Source organism: Bombus bifarius, unplaced genomic scaffold (genome assembly GCF_011952205.1).
Source record: "Bombus bifarius isolate JDL3187 unplaced genomic scaffold, Bbif_JDL3187 scf7180000007971, whole genome shotgun sequence".
NCBI classification, from domain to species: Eukaryota; Metazoa; Arthropoda; class Insecta; order Hymenoptera; family Apidae; genus Bombus; species Bombus bifarius.
The window spans coordinates 370,663-397,948 of record NW_022884357.1 but is presented as its reverse complement, the minus strand read 5'-3'; the positions used below and the strand labels follow the sequence as shown (position 1 = coordinate 397,948).

General features: G+C 40.2%; 2 protein-coding genes across 5 annotated transcripts in view; one reads left to right on the top strand and one right to left on the bottom strand.

Annotated features, from left to right (window-relative positions):
- The window catches only part of LOC117214779 (protein TANC2-like), a 47,469-nt gene extending 30,490 nt beyond the window's left edge, over positions 1 to 16,979 (top strand). For 2 of the 3 annotated variants that reach the window (XM_033461102.1, XM_033461109.1), the window contains 15 exons: positions 8,402 to 8,766; positions 9,175 to 9,295; positions 9,459 to 9,602; positions 9,715 to 9,855; positions 10,465 to 11,094; positions 11,203 to 11,534; positions 11,630 to 11,908; positions 12,035 to 12,478; positions 12,588 to 12,794; positions 13,249 to 13,515; positions 13,607 to 13,902; positions 14,037 to 14,485; positions 14,645 to 14,946; positions 15,216 to 15,635; positions 15,884 to 16,979. In XM_033461102.1, coding sequence (XP_033316993.1) covers positions 8,402 to 8,766; positions 9,175 to 9,295; positions 9,459 to 9,602; positions 9,715 to 9,855; positions 10,465 to 11,094; positions 11,203 to 11,534; positions 11,630 to 11,908; positions 12,035 to 12,478; positions 12,588 to 12,794; positions 13,249 to 13,515; positions 13,607 to 13,902; positions 14,037 to 14,485; positions 14,645 to 14,946; positions 15,216 to 15,635; positions 15,884 to 16,186 — 4,700 coding nt within the window. In that variant the 3' untranslated portion in view covers positions 16,187 to 16,979. The remainder of the gene's footprint in view (positions 1 to 8,401; positions 8,767 to 9,174; positions 9,296 to 9,458; positions 9,603 to 9,714; positions 9,856 to 10,464; positions 11,095 to 11,202; positions 11,535 to 11,629; positions 11,909 to 12,034; positions 12,479 to 12,587; positions 12,795 to 13,248; positions 13,516 to 13,606; positions 13,903 to 14,036; positions 14,486 to 14,644; positions 14,947 to 15,215; positions 15,636 to 15,883) is intronic. The other variant, XM_033461118.1, reaches the window with a different exon arrangement.
- A 546-nt stretch (positions 16,980 to 17,525) lies between these two features.
- Positions 17,526 to 25,412, bottom strand: LOC117214881 (tubulin polymerization-promoting protein homolog). 2 transcript variants are annotated; one of them, XM_033461261.1, is made up of 5 exons: positions 25,217 to 25,412; positions 23,845 to 23,953; positions 21,322 to 21,721; positions 20,806 to 20,938; positions 17,526 to 20,189 (listed from the first exon to the last, which is right to left on the bottom strand). In XM_033461261.1, the coding sequence occupies exons 3-5, from the start codon at positions 21,711 to 21,713 to the stop codon at positions 20,010 to 20,012; spliced, it is 705 nt and encodes a 234-aa protein (XP_033317152.1). In that variant the 5' UTR covers positions 21,714 to 21,721; positions 23,845 to 23,953; positions 25,217 to 25,412; the 3' UTR covers positions 17,526 to 20,009. The 2 variants fall into 2 exon arrangements, with proteins under 2 accessions (XP_033317152.1, XP_033317148.1); XM_033461257.1 differs by lacking the exon at positions 23,845 to 23,953 and having other exon boundaries at positions 25,217 to 25,409.
- Positions 25,413 to 27,286: the final 1,874 nt, after the last annotated feature.

Below are 27,286 nucleotides of genomic sequence, written 5' to 3'. Positions count from 1 at the left end.
TGCTCTAACGAGCGATTGCTTCTTTATTACTTCTTTTCTGAAAGATAGATCGGTTAATTCCAAAGGGGACAGGAGGTGACCAGACGAAATCGAAAGAAGTTCCGTGGCGACGAGTCTTTTCTTAGCTCGTCCCCATAGTTAATTCCATCCGCTGATAGACGTACGTTCTTATCAGTATCTTTGACCGACGACTGGCGGGTCTGTGCGGTCCAGCTAATCGACTAAATACCACAAACAGGCTACATCAGGGAAATTAGAACCTCCCATTCATATACTGCATGGGAACTTAAATTTAACACTTCCGGAGTCGCTGATGTAATATTACGTTTTCTTTTTCAGATATGATTAGTTATGGTTGTGTTGTTCATGTTCGTAAAAATGCGTCATAGGGACCGTAAAGAAAGTCAGTCATAAAAGTCTTTGCGTCTATTCAGTATCATAGTTTTCAGTTAAGATAATATACGTTGAACTAGGTTGATACGAATCGATAAACGTACGTGCCGTTTTCAGTTTCAACAGCAACAATTTTTTTAAAATTCTGCCGAATAACTTTTTGATAAACTCCCTTCACATTTTCTGCGATTCTTTCTTCGATTTATGTTTCAATGTGTTTCACATGTGTTCTGCAAGATTTAGGCCAGGACTCCATTTATCGCAGTACTATTCAGCGAATTAATGTCCGAAGAATTAGATCCCATCCTATGTAACAACATCTAGAAGCAGTCTGCACGTTCATATCGAATTGACGTTACAGGATCAATAACGTACTTGATCTAACACTTTTGCCCAACGAATATATTCAATCTTGCTCGATTTTATCTCGCAACTAGCTCTAAATTATCAAAAAGAAAGAAAAAGAAATTCGAGCAATGAAACTATTAGAAGAATTAAACGATAGATCGAAGTGTGCCGAGAACAATGAATCCCATAGCGTTCGATCACTGTCATCCTCCTCGTGTCCGGGGATGAAATTACGATGATCGTCGATGAATAGTCGCGAGCAATAAAACCAACGAAACGTTCAGTTACGCGCGATTGAATCGAGAGCTCTCTCTTGCGGCTTCCACGCATCGAACCTCTTTAACCGTAGAATGTACATATGTATAAACACAAGCGGTTTCCATGTACGCGACCGACTAAAAAGAAATCGACATCCAAGTAGACTTTTAATCGCGATCGCGATTAAACTCTGAACAATCTCTTGCAACGGTTCTGTTACGCGCTCGTTTAATTAGACGCGCACTATTTCTGTAGCATAATCGACGCTATGAATTCCAAAACTACGCAAGTTCACTAATCGATATTTCGCAAAAATCAGTTATTATTTATCTTCTTTAATTCGTTGTTATACTGCGGACATTTATGGAAATTCATATTTTTACGAATTTCATTAGAAATATGGAATCTCTTTTATCTAGTAAATATTATGATAGATGTTATACTTTATATACGTTCTATTACGTATTTTTGTATTTTATGTAATTTTCCCATAAATGCGACAAAATTTGAAGTTTATTCATTATTAATCTTGTTTATTTTTTCTTATGACGAAATTTCAATTCCTTCTTGTAAATAATTTTTATGACACTCTTCGAAACGCATATACCAGTGAGAGAGAAACGATCGAACTTTATTACTTGATACAATAGATTATTTAAAAATACAAAGATTTAAAAAGAGCACGGTCAAGGGATGAGATTTCTGTATTATTTTAAACGTTATTAGATAGCTAAATAGCGTAAGCAAGCTGAAAACAATTATATCGGTCGTAATCTAGCGTCAAAAATGGAATCGTGCTGTTTTAGAGTTCGTGGCTTCAATTTTCTGTACGAGTCCGGGTTGGAGAAATGTTTCTCGAAGCGGACATGAACTCGGCCGGTTTTTAGATTTTAATCCGGGAAACGGTCCACCACGATAAACGACAGATAACCCATGGCGGTAGAGAAGTTTTCCCCGCTCGTCTACGATTTAATCTGTCGAGGTAGAGCAGCGCTTATCTATCGGCCGTTATCGCGCGGCCCAGAGCCTGAACCTTATCTCGTGGAAACGGACAGGTAAACCCATGCTCCACACAGCGTTGCCCGTGAGAGAGCGACGATTAGAAACCGGAGTCAAGAAACTTGGCTGAGAGGCACGAGAATTGTCTGACTTGATTTTGAGTACGGTATTAGGTTATGACTAGATTAGATATTTATGCGTTGAGATATGCAACATTTGAAAGTGTGCGAATGGCCAGAATGCACGTAATGCGCGATAATATACGTAGTATTTAAAGGAAAGGCCTTGCCTTACTATAATATTTGGCGAATGAAATAAATTTCTATTTAGGTTCGACTTTTTTTACAAACTTATAAAGTTTCTATTAAAAATGTATAAATTGTTCGGTTTGATTACTCTGGTAGTTGTTACGGTATTGAAATGGAGCTACATCTGTATAAGCTTGAATTCTCATCGAGCAATGCAGTGTATGAAATATTACATGTAAATATTCAATAGTGCTTGTCACGCGAACGTAAGATAAATTCATCATAGTGTTATAAACGGTATTAAAGACGTCAAAACAAGCCTCGATCATTTGCTTACCAACGAATCGTCCAAGCAATTAAAGGATGATCGAGCAATTAAAGTTAGAAAAGAACTAGTCGTAACCACACGCTTTCCACACAATGTAAACCGCGATTAACATATCTAATAGAGTCGCGGTTTCGACACTCATCGGCCACGGAGCAACGACACTTTGGATTATTAATCGCACTCGCGTCGTTTGGAACACGTTGCATGCTCGTCACAGGAGAATTATCGAGGCCTCTTCACTACTATTCTATATACCAGAGTGAACTTTTCATGGAGAACGGTGCAACGATGGGATTCTATTGGAAGGATGCAGTTGAAAATGTCTCGTTTCTCTTAGTGGAACAGAGATACACGAGAGTAAAGCCAAAGATGATCTCGAAATTTAAATCGGTGGACAAATAATATAAAACATCTCGTGCCACTTTTCTACAGATTTCCTCGGTCGCAAATATTACAGTATAGTATCTGTAATAGCACCGAATTTAGATTTACATTTTCTATCTTCAAAAGAAAGATGCAAATTACACGGTACATCAGTCTCCATGGCTAATTGATTTCCAGATAAATTACAGTGTTCGAATCCGTGTCGATTCTTCTTCTTTCAGTTAGGTTCGCGTTAATCGAGCAAACCCTACTTTCCCGGTTTTCCAATTAGCCCGTTTCAGTGGTGGTTCTTTTTACTCTACATTCCCTGACGAAGAAGTCGAGCGATCGATATTCCAGGAATTCCTTTTGGCATCCAATCTGAATCTCGTGAAAGTCGCTTGTTTTTAATCGTTTCGACGTCTTTCCTCGTCTCGACCGATTTTATCCCGATTTGTTCTTCTTTTTCTGCTCGTACCACGAACCAGAGGCATGATCGAGGCGTCACACGGTGCACCGTTTGTCATTTCGTAGCCTCCCGGTATAGCGGAAGGCGTCGCGTCGCGTCGCGTCGATGTAAATACTGCAGCCGTAGGCGAGACTCGGTAGGGTAACTTTCTCTCATTCTTCAGGGTACAAAATAACGATTATTGCGCGTGACTCGTCGAAACCAAAACGGTCACATGTACTCTCTCTGCGTTATCTTTTTCCCTTTTTCCCTCGGCCTCTTCTTTCGCTACTCGTTCTTGCGAGACCAGACTCTACACGCGGCCGTTCCTTTTCATCGATCGCGACAGCCTTAAGATTCATTTAACTTTAATTAAAGCGTGTTATGAAACATTTTACAAGAAAATATTACGTAACGCTTAAAAAAAAAAAATTCTTCCCATAAATATAATTCTACGGCAATTTTGTTTTCACGATTAAATGTATCTTCGATATTATCAAAATATCGATGGTAAACCTGTCGTACGAAGGAACTTGGTGTCAGAACGAGAACGAAAGCGGCGTAAATGAAAAACGGTGTTTCCCCGGCCAGTATCTCGATTCGGGTCAGCCAGTCGGCGACGGGGTACCAATTTACGAGGACGCAGCATGGCCCAGGAGCAAGAGAGCGCAACGGAGAACGGAAACAGCGACTGGGGAGACCAGGACAGGTGGCCCCTGGTGCGGACGTCGCGTCGTTCTGCTCCGTTCCCTCGGCTCGTGAGCGGGCTTTAATCGCGCTCGTTCTCGCTCTGTTGCTCGGCTACGTCGTATTTTATCGCCGTCCCGTTGATACTGTTCGAACACCAACGTACCAACGAAGCCAGAAAGAGAGGAAGAGCTTGGTTCGTAAGCAGAGGGGAAGGTAGAACGGGGACAGGCTGGATTTAACGATTTGCGATGGTTCCAGTGGAAGAATCAATCGAGAATGAATTTAAATATCACGGAGGTATTCTATATTTATTCGTTTGTGCAGAATTTTTCTCTTCTCTTGCCTTCTTAACGATGAACGGTTCTATCGAATTGCTTTGAGCCACGAAGCTTTTTCAGTCAAAGTCGTCAAAGTCCAAAAAGAATTGTTCGATATACTTTAATATATTATTCGATAATGTTGCAGAAAGACGAATGGCAAGAAATCATCATTCTCAATTACTTATTTATTAAAATAAGAATTAGTATTCTTAGATCGTAAGTCATTTGATCATTTAACTTGGAAAAGACAGGGACGCAATCGATTAAAACCTCTATGACGAAACAGCGCCGACGTGCCGATACTTGACAGATAGTTTGAGAAATACCTGCTTTACCTCTAACCGTGTTACCCTGTATCTATAACACCATGAATCGTTCTTTCGATTCTATTTGCCGCTATAAAATCGAAACGCAAAAGTACGACGCTGCGACTGGTTCGGCACTGCAGAGTTCGCCAAAGGGTGAGGAATGCGGAACCGTTTGCCGATATCGACACGCGTCAATGGCTGCATGCGTAACCACACTGTAACTAAACGATTAAAATTGGATTGAAAAGAATCGTAAGGAATAAAACGACGTTAGACTTCCATGATCAAAGTGTATGTACGGTTTCCTGGTTGCTGTCGATAAGAAATCAGGTCATTTTCCACGAAAGCGTCGACGATGCGGCATCGTAATTCTCGCGGTTTGCGGAATAATTGGAGAAAGTTGAAAAGCGGCTGGAGGCCTGCCCTATGATCCTGCAAGAGAAAAATTCGAATACTAGAAAAAGGAAAAAAAAAAAACAAGAAGCATTCACAAAGCTCCGAGAGAACTCCTACTCGATCGAGCCTTTTGATGTTTCGAAGAACCGTCACGGTCTAGGAAACGTGGGAATAATAGATGCCGGATTTATACGGGTCGCGGCGCACCGAGTTCTCTCCTATGTTCAACCACGATGCTCGTTCTCACCTTGTTAGATCGAGCGGGTGCAGGGGCGAGTAAAAAACCGACGAGCCGAAGAAGACCATTAAATTACAATACAAAATGTCAGCAAGTAAAACGTGTCTAGATCGTGACTATCGTCGCTAAACGGAAAAAACGTAGGCTTAATATACCCGAGAGCGCCTCCGTCGATCGAGTTTCTTCTTCGAGCACCGACAAAAACTGCTGTTCTCGCTTAATCTGCGATAGCAGAAGCGAATGAAAAAAAAGGATCGTGGAACGAATCTGTGTCGTTCGTCTCGTAAACGTCCAGGAAAAACGTGCTTAGTCGTCCTTGTTCGACTAATCGACGTGTCTTCGTTGGAGAAAAAAGTCGCTAGGATGTTTTATTTATCGAGTTGTTTTCGATCGGTGCACAAAAGCGTTGGGAGATATACTGTTCGTAAAGAAGAAACGACAGATTTCAAATCAGTTTATTTGTCAAAACAACATGATATGGAATAGTAGTAAATTTTAAGGTAAATAAAAAATTAGCGTTTGTAACGTCATTTTCCCTGCTTTTCAATTTATCGAGTTAGCTATATACAAATGCGTAAATATCCGCAGTTTATATATAAATTTCAAATAACGTAACGTGGTATATTATTGAGAAAGTGTATTGAATCATCTGCAAATTATCGATTAAATGTATAATATTTCAAATAAACCAAGTGGTGTTAAAACGAAGTTTAATATGCGCCAATCTAATGGGTATAACTTGTACGCCAAGACAGCCAGCGCAATTAACGAGACACTAGATCACCATTAATTAAATATACATAGCCAGAAACGGAGAAGAAATCGCCAGACGGAAGAAAGGAAAAAGTGTACATCTTATGGACGTTTCCTCGACCTTCGACTTCTCCTCGGCTCTCGGAACTCCTCTCTTTCTGTCTATAAATCTCGCGAGAACTGCCGATGCGGAGAGGATGGAAACTGGATATACACGCGGCGGAAACGCGTGAGTCAGTGATGCCTCCGGAGAAAACGACATCGTTGTACGAGTTTACCGTGGAAGCGACTGTGCGATCCTCTCTCTCTCTCTCTCTCTTTCTCTTTCTCTCTCTCTCTTTCTGCGTCTCTGCTGGGTGCGTTGACCCAGCTTACGGTAACCCAGGCGGTGTGTTGCACCTGCCTCGACGTGGACTTACCGGGATAAAGGGTCGTGCGACCCGAATTACTTCCTTCTTTCAACGTTCGCCGCGTCATTCCATCTGTGTAACCCGCGAAATCACGCTTCGACTCGAGCTACTCGGTCAACTGCCAGAGGTTGCCTTTAGATTGGCAAGAGGTTGTCCTGGATTACGGTATATGTGAATGAACCGTCGTACCACCAACATGACTGGGGAAACGTCGTTTATAGGTTTGGTTCTCTTGGGAGAGACTTTAACGGGCGCTGGAATCTATAGACAGCCATCAGTTGCTGTTTCTCCATAATATGTTCTTTTAATATTGGTACCGTGACATTTTCAATACTTCTCAAAAGAACTCTATTAACTCTTTCCAAGTAACAAGTAGGTTCTTGTAATATGTAGCGAGCGTAGTTCGCTCAGGCGCTAAAAGGTCATAGGACGAGAGGTTAAGCAAAAAATCTTCATGTTTCTCGGAACATAGACCATTGTGCCATTTAATGGACCTAGATTCGCTGCATTCTCGCCCCTAACTGTTCAATTACACAGAATGATCGCAACAGTACCGCCCACGTATTAACTGCCTCAACTGCTCACCATGATCGTATTAATCTACAATTTGCATAGCTTGACCCGTTCAACGCATCCTGAGTTTTCTACCTCTTCTTCGTGAACGTCGAATCGCCACTAAAATCCTTATGGTTCTCTTGGTACTCCTGATAGTAAGTATATAATAAGATTGTGAATCAAAGGATTAGAAAGACACACCGATTGATTTACGGTAGCTGTAAAAAGTAGCAAAAATTTTGTTTCAATATACATACTAGGAAGAAAGAGACAATTTTAAATTAACGCTGTACAGTCTTCCGAATCAGATCGAATTCTTATATTCCGAATTACTGTTTCAATTCTTGAAATACACAAACATTAACGCTCGATCAATCTTACAATCTCGCTATAACTCTTGCACTAAGAGTACCAACGAGCCGATCGAGAAGAACAAACTTCGATACGAACATAAACATAATTTTGCCTGTCGTGGAAAGGATCCATCGGAACCATTAACCTGGCGCTGCCATAAATTTCATGGTATATGACGTACGGTACAAGGTACGGCACACGAGCCAATGCTACATGGAATCGATCGAGGATCAGGAATAGAAGCGCCAGCAGGTTCCGCGTGTGCTTCGTGTACACACGCAGCAAGAATGAAAAAGACGAAGGAGAGGGCACGCGAGGAGGTCTTCTTCTCTTGACCTCACTTTCTAGAATCCTTTAAGTATATGGCGCCTTCCCGGCCACGGCTCGTTTATCCATTATCGATGAACGAACCGCACCGCTTCCCTGACACACGACGTGTCTCTACTAACCGAGATACCGGTATGCCCTGTGCAGATTCTTCGTGACAGATGGTCTCTCTGGCTGTCAAACTCGCGAACTCGTTGTTAAGTGGAACATCGATCTGCGTCTCACAAGGAAGTCGCGGCCTCTTCGACGTACCGTTTTTTCCCGTTTCGCTTCCCCTTCCTCCTATTCTCGAACCACGCACGAAAATGGTTAACAAGCGTTTTTACTGTTATTACAGTTCTTCTTAGGGAACGTCTGCGTCTTCTTGGGGGAAACGTTTCACTCCCAGGATCATATCGTAGACGATAACGTGAGAATTTAGATTTGATGGAGATAGGATACAGTTTGCATTCCGGTTACACGATTTGTTGCTGATTTTAGAGTTCTAGATTCCACCTAGCGTTAAAGCAATAGTAACGTATGATTGTTTCGATATTATTTATACTATGATAAAATTTCATCCCTTATAAAATTGATTCGATCTCTTTGGATATGTATAGTAATACACATGTAACATATTTAGTAGTAATGTACGCGTTGTACCAAATGAGTAAATTTTCTTACAGATCTGGCCCAGATTCGAGCACTGGTGGAGTCCACGGGTATGTTAGGTGGATCAACCTGTCCATCCTGCGAGATGCCATTCGACAAAGGGAAGAAACGTCGATTGATCGATTCTTGCGGTCACGAACGTTGCTATTCCTGCTTGTTTCGCAGCGAAGCTTGTCCACTTTGCCTTCGAGCCGACTTCAACGACGACGACGAGGGACCCTTCAGGGAGGGGTTTACCGGCTTCTCGGGGCCCATGTCCATCCTCGCGCCCACGGATGGCTGGATCGATGAGTCATCAACGGTGAACTCTCTCTGTGGTAGCCCCAGACCTCGTACGAAAGTCACCACGAGAGCCAATCTTCCTTCAAGAGTCATGCACGTAAGCATATTGTCATCGTTCCCTTGGAATCGAGTCGAGTAACACTTTCTTACGCGGATGCTCGATTCCTTGAAACATACCTCTCTACCATTGGAATGTCTAGGTCATTTGCTCGCTATTGTTCGATGTTGTTCCCTCTGGTTGATTGCATTCGAGTAAATTCTAGAAAGAAACGACGTCGATTAGAATGTTGTTTAGAAACTATCTTCTTCCAATACGCAACGTTTTCTGACAAGTTTTTAACGAATGGATCGTTCGTTTCATAGTTGTAGAAAACTTTATGTATAGTCACAAAATGTAAAACGTTCGGTATTCAGAAAAAATTGAAATTAGAAGTCTAGTTTTGGATTGGTCGAAGAAAAAGTGAAGATTAATTAGTGGTCCTTTTGCTTGGTTCGTTTTGTTCAGCAAGAAGAGAGGGATGAAAGTGTCTCTTCTATGGCGATGGCTAAGGGTTTGAAGAACAAGCCGCCGGCACTTCCGGAGTCTTCGTCGCAAGGTCGACAGAAGCTTCAGATGATGACGCAGAGTATGTAGATCAATATATTTTGAATTAATATTAATGCATATTAAAATATATTACGTTCTGATTTCTTCGATTTCTTTCAAGGAACAAAACCAACAGAATTTTTCAATTCAGTCGATCTAATAAATCGATAAACACAAGATGTAATGAAAGATCTTCATTACAGGTTGTCCAACCCCACCGAATCAAAGGAAGAGGTTCTTTCTAAACCCAAAGGTCCTCAGGAGCTCGTTCGTTCCCCAAAGATCATCCAGACGAGGAACATCGTCGCCAGAACCAGTCGCAAACGACAATCCTTCCGCCTTGTCAGGTAACATTCGACTTTAAATCATACTTAACAACTACTAATAAAATAGATAACCGTGTAACACAATAGGGAGGAAGCTTCCTTTATTATTAATGATAAACCAACATGGGTGTAGCTTGGATGGCCTCTTCTTGGGAGGGGAAGTCTCGATGGCCGGGTGTAGTGCTGGGGAAAATCAAATCGTTGTGGAGCAACAGTCAAGGGACGGCAAACGATGGGCTGAACCAGCTCATCGACCCGAGGATCAAAGTCACAGGCAGGGAGAACGCTTTAGAAACCGAGTGTGCATCTTCTCGCGCGTTTAGAATCGATGAAACGTATATGCACAGGCTGCTCGATTGACACTCGTTTCACTATCCAGTAATTTCTTGGTACCCACTGGCACTTTCCTATCCTCCCTCACACTTCCGGTAGAACACTAGCAGAGTTTGAAGCATGCACGAAACGTCGATTTAGTTCGACAACATCGCGTGGTGTGTTTGTAGCACGAATTGCTCCCCTTTCAGATTGGACACGTTTAGTGCGACAAAAACAGAAAAAAAGTAAACAAATCTTCGCAGAGGAGTGGTCGAGATTTTTTATGGGTGTGACGTAGATTAAATTATCGATACATATAATTAGACATAATTAAGCTATTTAAAGAACTTATTATTTATTTTTATTATTTACCATCGCCAATTTGATTCTGCGTCACACTAATTGAGAATTAACTGCGATAAAATTCAATACGGAGATGAAACCAGTATCTGGTGGATTCTGCATCTTGAAAACACGTGTTCCCATGTGGTTTTTATTTATGCATCGTTCTTCCCATTCAACCATCATTCACTCCATCTAACAACCAAATGTTTCTTTCTTTCCTCAGACGATGAAGGAGGTTGCGTGAAACCGTTGTCCTCCAAGACGAGGAAGTCATCCCAATCGGACCTCCACATGAGGCTAGGTCTCCTTCTTGGCTCAAATCACACTCGAGCAAGCAGCAGTGTAGACACAACAGATCTACCTGGCGTTTCCAATCGTTCCAGTACAGGTGCATGCCAATCCAGGATCCCTATTCAGGGTCATGATAGTTCAGCAGCTTCGTTTAGCAGTCTGACCAGCTTCGAAACTCAAACTCTAGCCTCTACGAATACGAGTCCAGTCTCTACTTTGACTGGAACGTCCAGCGAAGCTGAAGCTGCTGCAGCCTTGAGGTGTCCAATTAAGCCTAAGACAAAGGTCAAAGGGAAGAGCAAGTCCAGAGACTGTGACAGTGCTGGAAGCTTGGCTTCCATTTCTACGTCGATTTCTGCATCTACGTCTATGTCGATGTCCATGTCTGTCTCCGTTTCGGGCTTGTCAAATGGCAGCTCAAGCCCCCTTACCCCTAGAAGACATTCCGTGAACGCCTCGCAACCTGGCCAGAGTGATGAACTTGGCCAATTTAAGAATAGACGTTCCTGCGCCAGGAGATCGGCCAGGGCTGGGAACATTAAGGGCGCCGTCGACACGAAACGTAAGTTTTGGAAGCACGAATTGGAACTTCGAAGCAGAGATAAGAATAAATTCTTTGAACGAGCCTCGAATAAAACTTGGGAATAAAACAAAGTTATTTCTTTGTTAGTACGCTTCATACAACACCACGCAACGCAATTGACGCTGAAGCCCTTATTCTTCGAAGTACCTCTATTAGAAGCTGATCCACTGTTCACCGGTCGCCAATGGCTACTGCAGGAACTAGAATCGGTGGTGAACGGGTCCAGTCCTGGAGTTTTGATTTCTGGATCCCCTGGAACGGGAAAGACTGCGCTAGTTTTACAATTGGTGGAGCATAGCTGCTTTGGAAGGAGACGCGAGCAGCCTCTTCCCTCGGAGATCAGCGAAGAAGCCGATGAAAAAGAGAGAATTGGATGTACCTCAACATTACACGCTAGTATTCGTTATACTAATGAGAAGGTACATGAAAATTTGTAATTTCCTTTCTTTTTATGGATAGCAAACAAACAATTGGTAGAACTCGATAAATAATTGGTAAAAATTCTGTTCTTCAGGTTCGAGAATTAGCGTCACACGTAGTAGCGTATCATTTCTGTCAAGCGGATAATAACAGTACCTGTTTGGTACCAGACCTGATCCATTCTTTGGCTGCACAATTATGCCAAGCTCCCCAACTCATATCCTATAGGGAGTATTTGCTCTCCGAACCCCATATACAGGGGTCTTTGTCACAAAGGGAGTGCACTGTCGATCCAGATCTCGCGCTGTCAAGGGGTATTATCGAACCTTTGTTGACGTTGAAGAAAACTAATAGACTGCCTGACACCAATATGGTAAGCAAAAGACTTTTTATGAGGCTAGTTGTAGAACAGTTTTAATCGCAAAGCGATGTATGTTTTCTTTGATGAAAAAGAAGATAGTATTTTTAACATGTAAAAGGTATAACGTTGTGTTATCAGGTGATATTAATCGACGCCGTGTGCGAAGCAGAATACCACAGACCAGACCGAGGCGACACAATAGCGTCTTTTCTAACGAGGCACGCTCCCAATTTTCCTAGCTGGTTAAAAATCGTCTGCACAGTAAGAACGCAACTACTTGAATGCGCCAAACAGCTACCTTACACCAGAGTGTCTCTAGACAGAGGTGCCAATGATAACACCGGAAGCAACGTAACTAGGGATCTATCCGACTATATTGGATACAGATTAGCTCAAAGTCCTGCGATTCAGACGAACGTCACAGCATCGGTGAATGGAAAGGCAGAATCGTCGTGCAGCGCGAATCAAACGAGATTTGCCTCGCATCTGCTCGCGTTAGCCAGAGGCAGCTTTCTCTTCGCAAAACTGACGCTCGATCTTATCGAGAGTGGTCACTTGGTGGCAAAGTCTGCCAGCTACAAGGTGAATAAAATCTTATCTGCCGATGTATCTCAATTTTATCTTCTTCTTTTTTTCTTTTTTTATTGATCAAGAACAACATTGGAACATAAGTTTGGAATTTGTGTTTCAGGTACTGCCAGTTTCTTTAGCGCAGATTTTCCAACTACACTTCAACCTCAGGTTCCCTACAGCGACATCTTTTGACAAGGTTCAACCTCTATTAGGCGTCTGTTTGGCTGCTTTATATCCTCTGACTTTACCAGAAATCTTCTACTCGGTGAACTCTCTGAACACGAACCACTTCGTTTCATGGGAGGATTTTCTGCAGAGATTCAAAGTAAGTTTCTCTTATAAACGAGATAAATTTTGTAACAACCGGAAAACGAATTCTATAATAAAATTATTCGTCATTTGCTGTTGCTGCCTTTAAGTGGACCACGTAAGTCTCTTCTTCGTCATAACGAGACAAATCTCTTATAATATACTCTTTGTATACTTGTGCAATTACTTTTTGCTGTGTCGCAAAGGATATATTATACGAGTTAAATACCTTTTCAAATAATCAACTGAGCAACTTTCAACCAGAGTACCTTAATATTTTTTTGTGAAGAATGGAAAGATATGTTAAGTAGTGCATAAAATAATCATATCGAACGTTGATCATCACTGTTTTGTAAGAATTATTTAATTGTACGGGAGAATGTTTATTCTCTACAACGATCCAATGCTCTCTTACTGAATCGCAACCCGCCCATTCGTTATACGACAACCTCTCCATCTCTTGCTATCAGATGCTCTCTGGATTCCTCGTGAAACGTCTGGACAACACCTACATGTTCTTCCATCCGTCGTTCAGAGAATGGTTGATGAGAAGAGACGAGGGCGAATCGACCAAGTTCCTCTGCGATCTGAGGCTCGGCCATGCAGCCATTGCATACAGGTTGTCCCGCCTTCAGGCACCGCTAGACGGTGATAAAGCCCTCGAATTAGGTCATCACATACTCAAGGCGCACGTTTACAGAGGCGTTGCTCCGTGTTGGCCTTCGCGCGATCTACAGGTAACCACCTGTTCTCACATTTGCATTTGTTACAACGATCCGTTACGATAGAATCGATTAAGAAATCTGCCACTTTTGTACCTTTGATTAGGCCATCTGGTTAGCATCGTCCACGGAATGCGTCTCTTCGGCGTTGTGTACGCTGAGGAATATTTACAGCCCGAACGTTAAGGTGTCGAGGTTGCTTTTGCTGGCAGGAGCATCTCCGAATCATGTCACCGAATACCTGGGCAACGCTCCAGCCCTTTGCATGTACGCCCATGAGGGTTCAGTGGAAATGGTTTCTTTGCTGTTGGAGTTTGGAGCTGATGTTGAATTAACAAACAGCCAGGGCTGCACGGCACTCTCGTTGGCCGCTGCTCGTGGTCATTGCGATGTTGTCAGAAGGTAAGCTAAGTGCGAATAATTTAGTATGATTTTCGATCGCGTATAGGATGGTACGAATGTAATAATAGTTATACAAAAATTCATACTAAAGATCCGTACAGAGCGTACAATAAGAGATCCAAACCCTGATTTAGGTTAGCCGCTGCTGGAGCTTCGCTAGGCCACACGGACATGGCAGGACAGTGTCCTTTGGTTCACGCGGCGAGATACGGAAGATTATCAGTGGTTGGTTATCTCTTAGCCTGCGATTGGGTAATTCCAACCAACGTAAGCGAAATCGAAGGTTCGCAAGAAATAGGCAGAGAGGAAGCTGCTCAACAAGCTGTGGTTGCTGCAGCGGCTCAAGGCCACGAGTCCATTGTCGAATATTTATTAGACATGGCCGAAGTGATCGTGGATCGGCCTGACACTTTGATAGGAGAGACTGCTTTAACTATTGCTGCTGCAAATGGTTCTACCATTACTGTATCGGCGTTACTGGCTCGAGGAGCAAGTCCAACTGCTGTGAACGCGAAGGGATTGTCACCTCTGATGCTGGCTGCGAGAGAAGGACACTGGGGTACAGCTGAAAGACTTCTGCAAGGTTAATATCAAAAATTATTCTTAATTCTGTTACGTTTTTCTTCAGCCATATTCGACTCGATTGAATGTTTGTAACATCGAAGGATATAATAACGCGCGGAAGTTTCTGGCCAGATAGATTTTTCACTCGAAGGAAATCATTTTGATGATACGATTACAGGGACGCTCTCAAGTAGCACCGATGCCATTCTGGATGATGCGGCATCTCTTCTGGACCAACGGGATCCAGCTGGTCGCACCGCGTTAATGTTAGCTGCCTCGGAAGGTCACACAAATTTAATCGAATTATTTTTGGACAAGGGTTCCGTGTTGGAAAGCAGAGATAAGGAAGGTCTGACTGCTCTCTGCTGGGCTTGCGTAAGAGGAAGACTAGCTGCTGTACAGAATCTGATTGATCATGGCGCTGATGTGAACACTAATGATAATACTGGGAGAACTCCTCTGGACTTGGCTGCTTTCCAGGTAAGATTATTTCACATTTATCTGTTATCTACGTTTATACATTTGTGGGAATGGTATTTCAAAGTGTACAGATATTGCAACGTCGCACGGATAATATCTAATATATGTAAAATATCGAATGCAAAGAATCCGAAGAAAAATGGAATATCGAAAAAAAAGACGTAAAATTTGTTAAACTGCCGATCTATTAGCTGCATTGCGATTTATTATTATCGGATAGGGATTTGAAAACTCACAATTCCGTAATGTCGCGGTCAATATTTTCCCAGGGCAATCCAAAGCTCGTGCAATTGTTGCTCGAGAAAGGAGCAGCGGTCGAGCACGTCGATCTGCACGGAATGCGACCTTTGGACCGAGCGATCGGATGTCGAAACATACCGGTGGTGCAGTGTTTCCTCCGCCGCGGGGCAAAATTGGGCCCCGCCACTTGGGCAATGGCCGCTGGAAAACCCGACGTCCTATTAATTTTATTGAACAAACTTCTCGAGGATGGAAACGTGCTGTATCGAAAGAATAGATTGAAAGAAGCATCGCACAGATACGCGTACGCTCTTCGAAAGTTCCCAGCATCGCCGGAAGAGGACTGCCAGGGGCAGGAGCAGGGTCACATGATGCTGCAACTGCAGACGTTTGCGCAACTTCGGCTGAATTTCTTGCTCAACCTCAGTCGATGCAAGCGCAAGATGAATGTGAGTAGTTGCGTATATTGAACGAACTAGGTTTCCTAATACTTTCATTCATAGTACAGCTGAGCTATTTATAGATATACGTATAATGTTACGCAACTTTGTTTCCCTTTTTTTCCTATCGTAACAAAGCAGCTTTTGAATGGAGTTGTTCCAAGATTATGATATATGTAGAGTAGAATCTTTAGAGAATTTAGAGAATAGAATTAAGTAATTTATGATCAAATTGTTTTCGTCTTTTATCCAAACAGGAATATGCGGAAGCAATCGAGCTCGCTGACGAAGCTCTGAAAGTTCGCCCAGTATCATACGAAGCATTCTACGCGAGAGCAAAGGCACGAGTCGATTCAGACCTCTTGGAAGACGCATTATCGGACGTTCAAGAGGCACTACAGATTGCACCGCCACAAAATCGACAGGATAGACGCGTCCTTGTGGCTCTGAGAGAAGAAATAGTCTCCAGACTAGACGGGGTAGGGACCAGCAAAGGATCGATTGATTCCGCCAACAGATCTCGTCTTCGAGCTTCGGTCGACACACTCACAGAGTTGTAATATTACTGTTTCCATCGTAAAAGACTTCCGGTTTGTTAAAAAGAATGCTCCTTTAGTGAGGAGAATGACTATAGTGCAAATTCAAGAAGCTTTGCATGCGTATTTAAGTTACGAACTGATCTTTCCTCAACTGAACTCGCGATTCCTCGAAGATTTTTTTAAACGAAAGATATACGATGACCATTGTGGTTTAAGATTTGTTCTTGAAATGTTCGAAAGCAATTCGAAGTAAGTAAAAAGTATTTAAAGTATTTAAGTTATGAGTTGATATTTTCTCAAGTAAACTCACGATTCCTGCAAGATTTCTTTAACGAAAGATATATACGATGACTGTCGTAACTTAAGATTTGCTTTCGAAATGTTTGCAAGCAATTCGAAATAAATAAAGTATCTCGTTTTCTTTCCTTTTTTTTTTTTTTTTTAATTTATACGACTCGTTGCGTACGTTATACGTATTCGAAGAAATATTCCTCCACCTTGCGTTTTCTTGATTAATCTCGAAAATCAGCAAGGATTTACAAGCTCTTCGTCTTTATTCTCTGTGCAATTGTATTGCATGACCGTGTTAGGGTTTTTATACGATGTTCAATTCGATGTTGAATCGAATACAGAGTTTAATATATATATTATATATACACATTTTTCTATATATATAGTAAATATATATATAAATATTTGTATTATATTACGCATATGAGAAATTGGTTTTTAGTGTCGTTGTAATTTAAATCAAAGTTATTTAATTATTTCCTCCTCTCTGTTTCTTTCAGTATTTTCTTTTTAATATACTATATCGGAAAGTATACGTAAACGGAAAAAAAAGAAATGCGCCCATGAAAGAGAATTCTGATATTCCAGCGTTTTAAATATGTTACACAGCCATTAAATTCAAAATGGCTATTTTTTTCCACGCGTACGAAACGCAACGATCTCGCTGACGTATTTATAATGCACTCGCTTGCCAAGCATTTAATTTACACCTATTCCTCTGTAACCGGTTATAATCCAAACGAAAGATCGATAGTGTCCGAATTTATATTAGACGAAGTCTGCGACAATGTTGCACGGACTCAAAACTACGATATTATTCGTCTCCGTCTTGGAGCACAGAGGTTCGAAATAAATCAACTTTTTATTGAAAGACACTCGTTCGTTATTTCGTCCCCCTCGTACGTCGATAAGACAGCAGCGTTGTTTGAGTCAACCAAACTTCGACATCTTAACATTCAAACTCGAATCGCAAGACAAATTTCACAGCTTGACTCGAACGTTCTATCGACTTAAATAGTCCTGCTTTATTCTAAGAATATTAGGAAAGAGTGGCTAACAGCATGAAAAATTCCTTCAACTTGCCTTTATTATATCGAATGATCAGAAGTCTTCTAAAATTAGAAGAGCATCCATCGAGGTACGTTGTCCCTTAAATGGCTTAAATAAGTGTACAGTGTACATTCATCGATTAAAGAGAACTCGTAAAGTGCTTTACAGATACGACGATGGCACTCTTGTGAAAGCGAGATGATCTTCTAAATTGAAAACAAAATTGCAAAGAATTTTTCAAGATAAATTTCATATAAAGAATACAAAGGACAAATATATTACAGTATTAAATCAACGATAATCTTTTCAGTATTTTTCTGAGGATGTAACATAGAATAAATAATATTTTTGTTCCAATATTCTTTAAATACCCGTTAATAAAAAAAAGTACCTTTTCGCTTCCACAGTCGTACCTCCAAATTGAAAACGGTGACTTTCATTTAAATATCTCGGAAAATTAGTACCAAGAGAGAGTTACGGATTTTGGTCTTACCGCCATTGCGCGCCAGGCGGTCATCTTTTAAGTACACTTTAATTCGATTAATGTGTATGTAACCATAAATATCTCGAAATTCGCATAATCACATTAATGCAATCACGATTCCATCGTATACTCCAACCTTTCGTGTCGACCATATACACGTTGTACATATACGGTTTCACAATCTGACACACTTGAACCAATGTTATTAGTCAAATTATACAAATTACTCTGCCATATTACACGAATTGCGAATTTCTATACAAATTTCTGTTCGTCTGAACACATTTAAAGAAATAGAATTTATATAGGGATTTGCTTCGCCTATTACAAATTGTAACAAGTGCTCTACTTAATAAAAAATCGCAGTCTAATAAATATCATTGCAAGTATAATATTAATAAATTTGCTGATAAAAGAAACGAAAGCTTTTATAAGTGAATTTTTTATCTTATTTGACGTTTGAAAAATTATAAAGCTGTAGAAAAGGAAATTTGTGGCGTATAACTTGAAACTTGTAACTAGTCGATTTACGAATATTATAATTTAGTAAATTATTATGCAAAAGGGCCCTAAAAAAGTAGCTTTGCACCAAAAACCCGCGCGATGCCCTCGAAAAGGATAGCAGAGAGTATACATGCGCACGTACGAGTACTTAAGCGTTGAGTTTGGTAATAAGTTCGTTCGCCTCTGCCTAGCGTATGTATTTTAGAACGTTTCGAAGAATATCACAAAAATGTTCGCAGAATGTAAAGATACGCGTACTTGAATTCTTTTTATGAAAGATATATATCTTTATATAGAGAAACAGGATAAAAAAGTTATTCCTTGATTGTAGATAAATGTTATACGAATGTAGTAACGCTCAACGTAAGCTCATTACTCAACCTAATAGAAGAAATTAGAATTGTTTGCTCTGCAACTTCGATTTCGTCGTTCCAGTAATTTTCATAAATTCTCGATAAACTTCGACTAATTCTGACTAGCATTAGCGTAAATCTACACTGTTATAGTTTCCATGCTGTGTCATATACTATCTACGATCGAGAACAGCGTAGAAAAGAAATTTCGAAGTTTGAGTATCTGCCAACCAATGCCTTGACGAGTAGCTTTTCAACTTTCGATCGAACACGCGCTTGATAAACGAAGGAAAACCGAGCGATAGTATTTGTACTTGCGACCCTGTCGAACTGTTGTACAATATGTACAAGAAAAAAGAAACGCGAGTCAGGTATATTAAATCGGAACCATGCGAAACGTAACTACGATAGTATGAAAATAGGATAGAATTTATATCGTTCTCATATCGTCCCAACTGGATGATCGATTTAAACGAACCTATTGCGATAAAATCGCACGCTCTTTGGATTCACTGAGAATCGTACAGAGAAGCAATGATAGAAACGCGACGATTAGTCGCATTGAAATTGCATCACGACCGGGCGATAAATGGTCCTGTGAAAAGCGAAAAAGCTCCGACCGACGAACCGGCTGACGTGAAATAAAGTACAAAGCAAATGAGGCACATAACGTTAAACTATGTTCACAGCGTAGCATCAAAAATTCGAACAGTACGATCTATGAATATTCTAATATCTTCGGAATTGCATTCAGAAGATTAGCAACGAAAAAGTATCTTCGTTAAAATAGCTCAACTCGCAGATGTTTCATAAACTATCCTGCAAAATTGCATTATCATCTATGATAACATAATCGTCCAAATAAACCATCACCAGCTTCCCGAGTCGCTGTTCGTCGCGAAGGAAATCGATCTTGAGCGAAATTCTTGAAATTCCTCGTTGGGTCGCCCGAAAGGTATCATCGAGGAAAGCTCTCAACGCGTTTGCCGATCATCGTCGTTCCTTATGTCGATTGTCTGCGTGTCAACAGGTTGCAACGGAAGATCCTTGTGCCAGTCGAGGAACGTGAAGAGGCAAGAACGCGACATATAGCGTTTCGTATGAAGTGCGTGGACGGGACAACAGAGTGTCAAAGACATCGCAGAAGCGCGCGAATCTGAAGCTAGTGGGCTTTGTAGGTGTCTTTATTCTGGTAGCCCTGCACATAGCCGGACTGATCGGGCAGGTCCTTCCGACCAGCGATTCCTTTGCCTTTACCACTCTCGTCGAAACGTTGTTTATGAGAGCCTGTGTATTTACTGACGTCTGTGAGTCTGTCCACTGTGGAAGCCGCTTTGCCCGCCTGAAAAATGGTTAGTTATATAGATAGTGTAAAAATAAAGCAACATAAAGCAATATGATAAAGCAACATATGGTACATATATCGCAAACCTATTTTTACTGTCTCTGATATGGAAATTTCACTTTTACAACTGCAACTACGTGGTATCGAAGGATATAACAAGTGGTTAAATTACTTACGTATTCATCTACGTTACTCAATTTGAGAATAAAAACTTGGAATGAAAAATCTAGCTCTAACGAAATCGCTATATGGATTTTTCCAGCATATTCTTGAGACGTTTAACACAAATGGATCTAATTAAGAAGAAGGTTACTCGACAATTATATTGTACGTAGGCGAGAATTTAAGACATATCGCTGACAAATTTATATTCAGAGGTCAGGTGTAGCAATATCGTAAATCTTCAATGTCGATATCGTGACGAACAAGGTCGCGATAAGTAAATGGACAAACTACCGCTGCTTTAGATTCATTTATGAAACCATCGAAGAAACTTGTTCTCATCGATCAAATTATAAACTATGAACCTGACCGTGTTCGATGTTAGTCGTTTCTCTAGAAGTAGACTATAGAATGAAGAAATTTCTGAAGCGTATTTATGTACGAGACTTACTACAGCACCACCGGTAACTCCGGGTGGCCCACAGTTGGCCATTTTCTTCTTCATCTCTGCTAAGTCAACCTTCTTATTTTTAGCCAGTTCTTCCAAAAACGCTTTGTACTGTTCAATACCCAATTTCATTGATCTAAAAGCAGAATCAATTCCTCGTCAACACTTCGGACACTGATCCGTTTATTATTTTGTTGAAATCTACGATACCATTGAAAAAGATGAATATCTTTTCGTAATTATCTTTTCAAATAATCATTTAGACGATTGCTTCGTAAGACAAATTACTTTAAAACATCATACATACGTATGTAAAACCTAAATGTACATTAACGTACACATACTGGAAGACTAATATTTCTGAATAACAAATATATAATACATATAGAAAATACATAAAATATATAAAATAAGAATGGCAAATTCTTCCTCAGAAATCTGACTTTTAATCTGAAAAAATGCTTCGAGAGGTAAATAATCGATGAATTATTATTATTCCCATCATCGGTATTCTCGTACTTGTGTTTCTTAAAGTAAATGCCCGTATCAGTGGTAGTGATCTTCTTTCCATCGATCACCTTCGCTTGTTTCATCCATTTGTCGCTCTGACTCAACGTGATCAGTTTCCCGTCGCTTTTTGGGTCACCGAATTTCGAAAACGCCTTAAAGCTTGCCAAAAAGCTTGCAGGCTGCGTGGCACTGGGACTGCTAGGCGCCGAACTTCCACTTTCGTCTTCGATCTTCAAATTTGCTGCCTTGTTAGTCACTGCTTCTTCGGCTGACTTCTTACTCGCATCGTCCGTCTCCGCTTTCGTTTCAACTTCAGCGTCGCTTTTCTCCGCCTGAGCATCGTTCTGCTCTATCTTCGTGTCGTTTTTCTCAGTTTCATTGTCCGTCTTCTCGGCTTGCATATTTGCGCCTAAAATATCATGAAGAAATTAGGGGATGCATGATTTGAAACAGTTGACGCTAGAACGAAGATCCACCGATTTGGTAGACTCAGCGTGAGAAATGCATCGTGTAATGGAAAGCGAGCGAATCAGGGTCAAGTTTGAGCAAAAAACAGCGGCGCTAAATGTATCTACACGCTATTAACATCTAGGTAGACATATCGGCGACGTTTTGAGGTCAAGTAACGCGAGCTATCGGTTTAACATAATTCTCGTAGGCGGCTCGGTGAAATTGACACTTATGAGCTAATCAGCGATCAAACAGCGTTCCTTAATCCACGCAAATTACGCACGATTACGTAAACCTCTTTCTGAAATCTGTTCTATTAATTTCGTTATTTAATATCTATCCAATACAATTTCGTTGATCGAATCGATACCAGTTGCGCGTCTTGGAATAATCCATTAGCCGATCTTATCGACGTGTTGCAAACAATGATTCTCGATTGAGTTAATCAGTCCAGAATTTCTGTGACGAAACAGGTTTTTGAGACTCGATTGGCTATCGGGAATAGTTGTACTCTTCCATATTGGTTTGCTTTACGTAGACAGTATTGTGTCTCGAGGCATTGTTGCGAATAAAGGAGGCAAAACTACAATAGAACGACTGCAGCTCTTATTTGACTTTCTATATTCCGAGGGAAAGAGCATTCTCTGATAAATCATTCGGTTTTATCGTCATTTCAGTTAAGACACCTCGTTGTGTAAATGACAGGAATGAAACACTTTGTCTTTTGGAAAATGATATCTTGATAGCCCATTTCTTTGATTACCGATCAAACTTTTCCTATACACCTCGTATACAGTGGTATAAATAGGGAAACATTTCTAAATATAAAACATTATGGACATTTTTATCTGTATCTTTTTCTAAATATAACAAGATCTAGAAGATATACTTTAAGGCTCCATAAATATAGAGTAACTTTAAATGGTGTAGCTAGACAAAATGATCGGAGCTGTCCTTAAGTTGAATTTATTTAACGATGAATCGTCGATCGATCAATAACTTATCGATAGAAAATTTCTTACGTAAAAATTTTGAAAAGTTTCTGATACATTGTACACCTTTTATTACACGATGTTCCTTTCTATGGAAATATCGAGTTAATAAAAACCTTCACGTGCTTCTCTCAAACCGTAAAGTATCGAAAAACGAAGCTAATATTAGCGAGGCTAATAGAATCGTAATTTATCTGAAGCTATCCGCAAACATTCTCGTGTTCATAACAGTTTGTTAACGGTTTATTATTAACAACTACACACACCGTGCAATTCAGGAAACAACCTTACCCGTACGTTAATCTAATTGAATCCATCGTTCATTTTCCATTTGTTCAAAGGCGACGAATTATTTCGCTGATTTCATGCTCGTCGATATCGTCGACAGTTTATTTACAATGAAACTTCGTTTATATTTCAGCGAAATGTTAATTACTGCTTGGTTAATGGTCAGGTAAATTCGTCTTTGCCCGCATGGGAACGGTACAAACGGCAGAAGGTCAACAACAAGCTGGAGAAACGTTGTTATTTCACGACTATAAATAGAGATTACGACGACATTCGTGTTAGCGCAATTAGCAAGGAACAGGAAGCGGGGAGCGATTGAGTAATACCGATCAGGTGTCGAATGAGCGCATTTTGTGTACTAAGGTGAGGAACAGACACGAATCTCTATGACACTGGCCTTTGTTCTTGTCGATTTTTCTGCCAAATAAACAATTTTTAACGATTAGACTGCTTAAACTGTAATAAAAGTACGAGAACGTACAAAATGTCTATGATACGCAAACGTACAGAAAATATTCAAAATACAAGATCCAAAGAAAAATCTAATGTCCAAAGTAAACGATCCTAAATAAAATATATCCAATCCAAGTCCATGATCCAAAGAAAAATCGAATATTCAAAGTAAACTCGTATTAATATTTAGAAATTTATCGCATATGAAATAAATCGCTATTTAAAATCCATTTCTTTACCTATAATTATAAAAACACGATTTTCTATAAAAATCCAGTCTATCAAGAACTACGAAGACATTCTACGATAAAAGATAGATAATAATATTAATATTGCATTATGAACTCACCGTATCAATTAGTACCCGAAGTAGAAGTCGAAGGAGCGAACCTAATTACGCGCAATGGCACCGGACGAAGAAGAACAAAAATGTAATCACTGCTGCATCATTCTGCAGACTAAACGAATTGTCACGATTAATGAAAATGATCGATCTATACGACTGATAAGACGTTGATTTGCTCGAAAGGATTTATCGCGAGAGAGGAACGAGCCGACTGGCGACGGAAGGGAACAGAGAACACAGAACACTGGAGCCGCGGTTTGTGTACAAGCTGAAATGCTGTTGAACGCAGGTTTCAGCTAGGAATCTGTGCCGTAGGGCGCATGTGTTATATCGATCTCCTCGTTCAACGGAGCACGCAGTCACCCTTCTCGATATATCTTTGAAACTGCGTTTCACCCTTGGCTGCAGCCGAAATGAGACCCGCGGGGGTCCCATTCTAACAAAACGCCTCGTCGAACGATCAGACTATTAAAATCCTCGTGAGTGATATTTTCAGCCTGTCTAAAGTTTAGCGATAAACTCGATGTCTGATAAAATTGAAAAATAGATGGGAAATTTCACGAAGCTGGTAATAATAATTATTGACTCGTTAACGTTGACAAAAGTCGACCATTATAACAGCCTTCTAAATTGTTTCGTTATTTGGTAATTCAGTATTTGTTAAATAAAATTGCCAAAGAATTTTATAAGAATAAAAGCATAGATAGGAAATCGCTTCTTTCGCTAGGAGTTCCCTAAATTGTTTCTTTATTATTCATTTTCTATATACAGTAATTGTGTATTTTGTTAATAAATAGAAACTAGTTGCAACTTGGACGAGACTCTTGGCAAGCGAATTTCCTATGTGACTGCATCGTTATATTTGATAACAGACTAAACACGCGATTCCGACATATACAACGAAACGAACTCGTTTCTCTTTATCTGTAGCCAGTAAACGTTCGTCGATGTCGTTCTCGTTCGTATTCTGGAAAAGCTGTGCGATGCTCGTTATCTCTGCTCGGGATGCCTTATTCGCTTTTATATTTGGTCATTACGTCAACGATATTACGACAAGCATCGAAATAGCCGAGTCGCCGCTCGACTAAGGGAAGCAAACCGAACGAATGAAATTCGTGTCGATATTATTTAAAAGGGCCTGAGTGGTTTAGAGAAAAATTGGTCGAGACACACTTTGATATTTTATCTATCCTCATTACCAATGTACAATCGAACCATTTGGCGTTAAAAATGCTAATAATTACAATGTTGTGCTGTTGTACGTCGCTAAATATATGAATAAAATGATTATAATTGGAATAACTGATTATAAATTGAATTCCGTTTCTTTACTTGATGATGATAATGCGTTAGGGCGATTAGTAGAAGTGGTCACCTTTTCAGCTAATTTATTGCCACACACCACCGTGCAACCCCTTCAGAGTATTCACGCACTGTATTGATTCTTGAACTTCGTCGGGTTGAACACCGGATTTCTAGTGTATTTTAGTCGCGTTCATCGCCGCAATTCCAGCCTGGATGAGACTGAAAACGAAACTGAACTTCCTCCACTACTGCCGCCAACATCATCCCCACCTACACCAGTAACACCTTCAACTATACTCGCCACTTCTATCACCTACTTTCTTCTTCTACGCATAAAAATCTTTATTATTCATTGTCCATTAATCATTCATTTTATACAATATATTACTTGTTTCTCTGTTTGCAATGGCAAATTATCGCGATATAATCTATAACCTCGAGTGTTTGCTTAATGTACGCGATGTATGTACTCATTCAGCGATATGATTAGCGATATTCAGCGATAATATCGAAGAAATATACAAATAATAGATAATATTAACGTCTATCTGTATAGGTTTCTACAAATGTTGGAACTTTTATTATGCAACATGAAGCAATACGGATGTAGTGTAGGCATAGTAGGCTTAACCATTCGTCGGTTTTATTCCATCAATTCTAAATCTATTCCACGATTACAAACCCAAAGTTTAATATTAAGGTTCCATCAATCACAGCGGATAAATGCTTCCGTCTAAAAACTCCTGTGTATACACGAAATCGACTTCTGGCAATATCCTTGACCTGTTCCCATGGGTCCCAGAGAAGTCTGAAGTTGACTTTTGTACATTCAAGTAGTATGACTCAATGACGCGGTCATACGACTTGCTGTGGCTATCCCCACCATCCATAGGATTCTACGAAACATACAGGTATAGAAAACGTACGCATAAATGTTTGATCGCGAAATGACAGATCGTTAACTAGTTACGCGTTATGACCCTCGAGTCGCTATGAAAATTATGGATTACCCCTCTCTATATCGAAGCGTGCACTTACATATAGTTGTCGATAAATAAGTAGCTGCGCTAGGAGCTCTAGAAGCGGATTTTTCCAGTCAGCGACCACTTATCTGTTAGCTAATGATTTACACACTTTGTCAGTTGTTCATTTACTCGATTCCTCGTTGCATCCATGTAGAAGATGACTCTCTAATTTTGATTTTCTTAATCATCGAGTAAAAAAATAAATGAGAAGTTATAATGCAAAACCATATGCATTTCGCTTGTCAACTTACTAAACGACAGACTGCGATGGGTACGCGTGTGTGAGAAGCGCGCGTGAGCGAAGGGCGTTCCTATCGGTTACTTATCTGGCGGCTACTTAACTGTACTAACGACTATACTGACTTACAGCTATACAACATCAATTGGGCATAGGTTAAGCGTCGGTAAAGTGGGTGAATTATTAATTATGATAATTTACTATCATTATACGATTTATGAAACGAATTTTCATTATTACCTCGTGTCAAATGTCACGGGAGAATCTTGAAATAAATATGTATAACACTTGAAATGCATGTCGTAATAAGATTCTTTGCGGAGTGAAATTCGTGACAATGTGACAATTCTAAATTTGATCGAAGGTCTTGTTGCACGATGCATATAAACGATGTCGCTTGTTGCTTCATTGTAGGCAGATTACAAACGAAACAAACTTGTTCGATTTACAGATGAATTACGTAAGTACGTAAGATGGGGAAAATAGGCATAATCGATAATAGAATAGATTTTTTTAGGGAATGACAGATCGAGCACTTTTTTTATTGTGTTAATAATTCTTTAATTTTTTTATCTTTAAATACAAGTTGCATCACAGTCGAGATATTCGTTTGTGGTTGCATTACGCTAAAATTCTAAAAGTTCCAATACCGTATATATTTTCGAGATGGACAATTTCTCTTAAACTTTGAATTTACAAGTTATTTTCAACTTCAAAAAATTAAAACTGTTTTCAATTTGAGATTGATCGAAAAATACTTACACTGACGAAGTATGGAATGGACGTGACATTGACTGGGACTTTGCGTCTCAAGTTCTGAAATACCGACCTGGAAAAAGATCAGAGTGTTTCTTACGGCCTCTGCGATTTGCTACGG